Source organism: Callorhinus ursinus, unplaced genomic scaffold, assembly GCF_003265705.2.
Source record: "Callorhinus ursinus isolate GAN/ISIS: 27379988/994484 unplaced genomic scaffold, GSC_fseal_2.0 scaffold781, whole genome shotgun sequence".
In the NCBI taxonomy this organism is placed as follows: domain Eukaryota; kingdom Metazoa; phylum Chordata; class Mammalia; order Carnivora; family Otariidae; genus Callorhinus; species Callorhinus ursinus.
The window spans coordinates 7,304-9,002 of NW_027397836.1; the positions used below are offsets into that span (position 1 = coordinate 7,304).

The 1,699-nt window shown below is 44.3% G+C and overlaps 1 protein-coding gene across 1 annotated transcript; it reads right to left on the reverse strand.

Annotated features, from left to right (window-relative positions):
- Window positions 1-310: 310 nt before the first annotated feature.
- On the reverse strand, window positions 311-1,318 carry LOC112818402 (olfactory receptor 7A10-like). The gene has a single exon (XM_025865509.1). The coding sequence runs from the start codon at window positions 1,316-1,318 to the stop codon at window positions 311-313; it is 1,008 nt and encodes a 335-aa protein (XP_025721294.1).
- Window positions 1,319-1,699: the final 381 nt, after the last annotated feature.

Consider the following 1,699-nt stretch of genomic DNA (forward strand, 5'->3'; position numbering starts at 1 on the left):
CATCCATAATACAAGTGTGTTTATTCCTTCAGGAAGCCTAGGGAAATTTTACTTGGCATTATATATATCATTTGAAAAGAAATCATATTTATGAAATCAAGGGGTCCTGTAAATGATATGGAGGTTTTCAAATATTTCTGTTCCAAGGTTGGGAAGAACTGTGGGAACGTATGAACATGGATAAGGGGAAAAACTGTATGTATATCAGACAGAGCAGAAAGCTTAGAAAATGGAGTTTTCTGAAATTGTAAAAAGAAGTTGAATTCTAAGAAATGGAAATTTTTGGAAATACATAGGGTCAAACTCTATTTTATGATGAACAAAAATTTTGACTTTGAGCCCTGCAATTAGGGCACTTCTTCACCACCAGGAGGACACTCGTCCCTTTTACAGCAGCCATCCTGAAGAATCTCATTAGAGCCTCCTTTATGTCTCTGTTCCTCAGGCTGTAGATGAAGGGGTTCAGCATGGGTGAGACCACCGTGTACATCACTGAGGCCACTGCACCTGCGTGGGAGCTCTGGGTAACAGCAGAGCTAAGGTACACTCCCAGGACAGTAAAATAAAATAAGGAGACAACTGAGAGGTGAGATGCACAGGTGGAAAATGCTTTATACTTGCCCTGAATTGATGAGATTCTATGTATGGAGGAAATAATCTTAGAGTATGAGTAGAAGATCCCAGCGAGGGGACCACCAGCCAGCAGCACAGCTGAAACATACATCACCAAGTTATTAAGAAAGGTGTCAGAACAGGCAAGTTGGATCATCTGATGGAGTTCACAGAAAAAGTGGGGGATTTCCACCTCTTTACAGAAGGACAGCTGCAACACCATCGAGGTTGGTAACACAGAATGCAAGACACTCATGATCCAGGACACCAGAACCAGCAGTCCACAGAGGCGGGGGTTCATGATGACCGTGTAGTGCAGGGGGTGGCAGATGGCCACAAAGCGGTCATAGGCCATCATAGCCAGGAGAAAGTTGTCCCAGCCTGCAAAGAGTGTGGAAAAACAGATCTGGCTGATGCATCCTGTATAGGTTATAACTTTGCTCTGTGTTTGTATATTCACCAACATCTTGGGGATGGTGGTGGAGGTGAAGCAGATGTCTACAAAGGACAGGTTGGCAAGGAAGAAGTACATGGGGGTGTGGAGGTGGGAGTCTGAGCTGACGGCCAGGATGATGAGCAGGTTCCCAAACACAGTGATCAGGTATATGGAGTGGAAAAGCCCAAATATGAGGGGCTGCAGTTCTGGTTCATTTGATAATCCCAGAAGAAGAAATCCTAAAATGTGGGTATCATTGCCTGGTCCCATGTGGTTGTTGTAATAACTATAAATTAAGGGAAAAATGATTATTTTTTAACACAAATGGGCACGATTATTATGGCAGAAATGTTATAATTAAAATGACATGTGGAGGGGGGAAGCAGGCATAAAAGAAATTGGATAGGCTGTATTCTTTCCTGGGAGTTCGGGAAGACCTAAACAGAAGGTGAAATTTGCAGAGAGCCCTCAGAGAAGACTCCACAGAAGACACAAGGTCATTTGGTGACTTCTGTGCCCTGTTGGAGAAAGAGTCAGTGCAAAGGCCCCGAGAAGGTACTCTCGTTCGGATATCCGGTACTCAAATGGAGCTAGTGTGGTCAGGAGACCAACCAGAGAGGGTGATGAGAGGTGGTGTCAGGGAAGCTTGAG

Coding starts and splice junctions, on each gene's coding strand:
- LOC112818402 (XM_025865509.1), bottom strand. CDS start 1,318: ATGGGACCAGGCAATGATACCCACATTTTAGGATTTCTTCTTCTGGGA.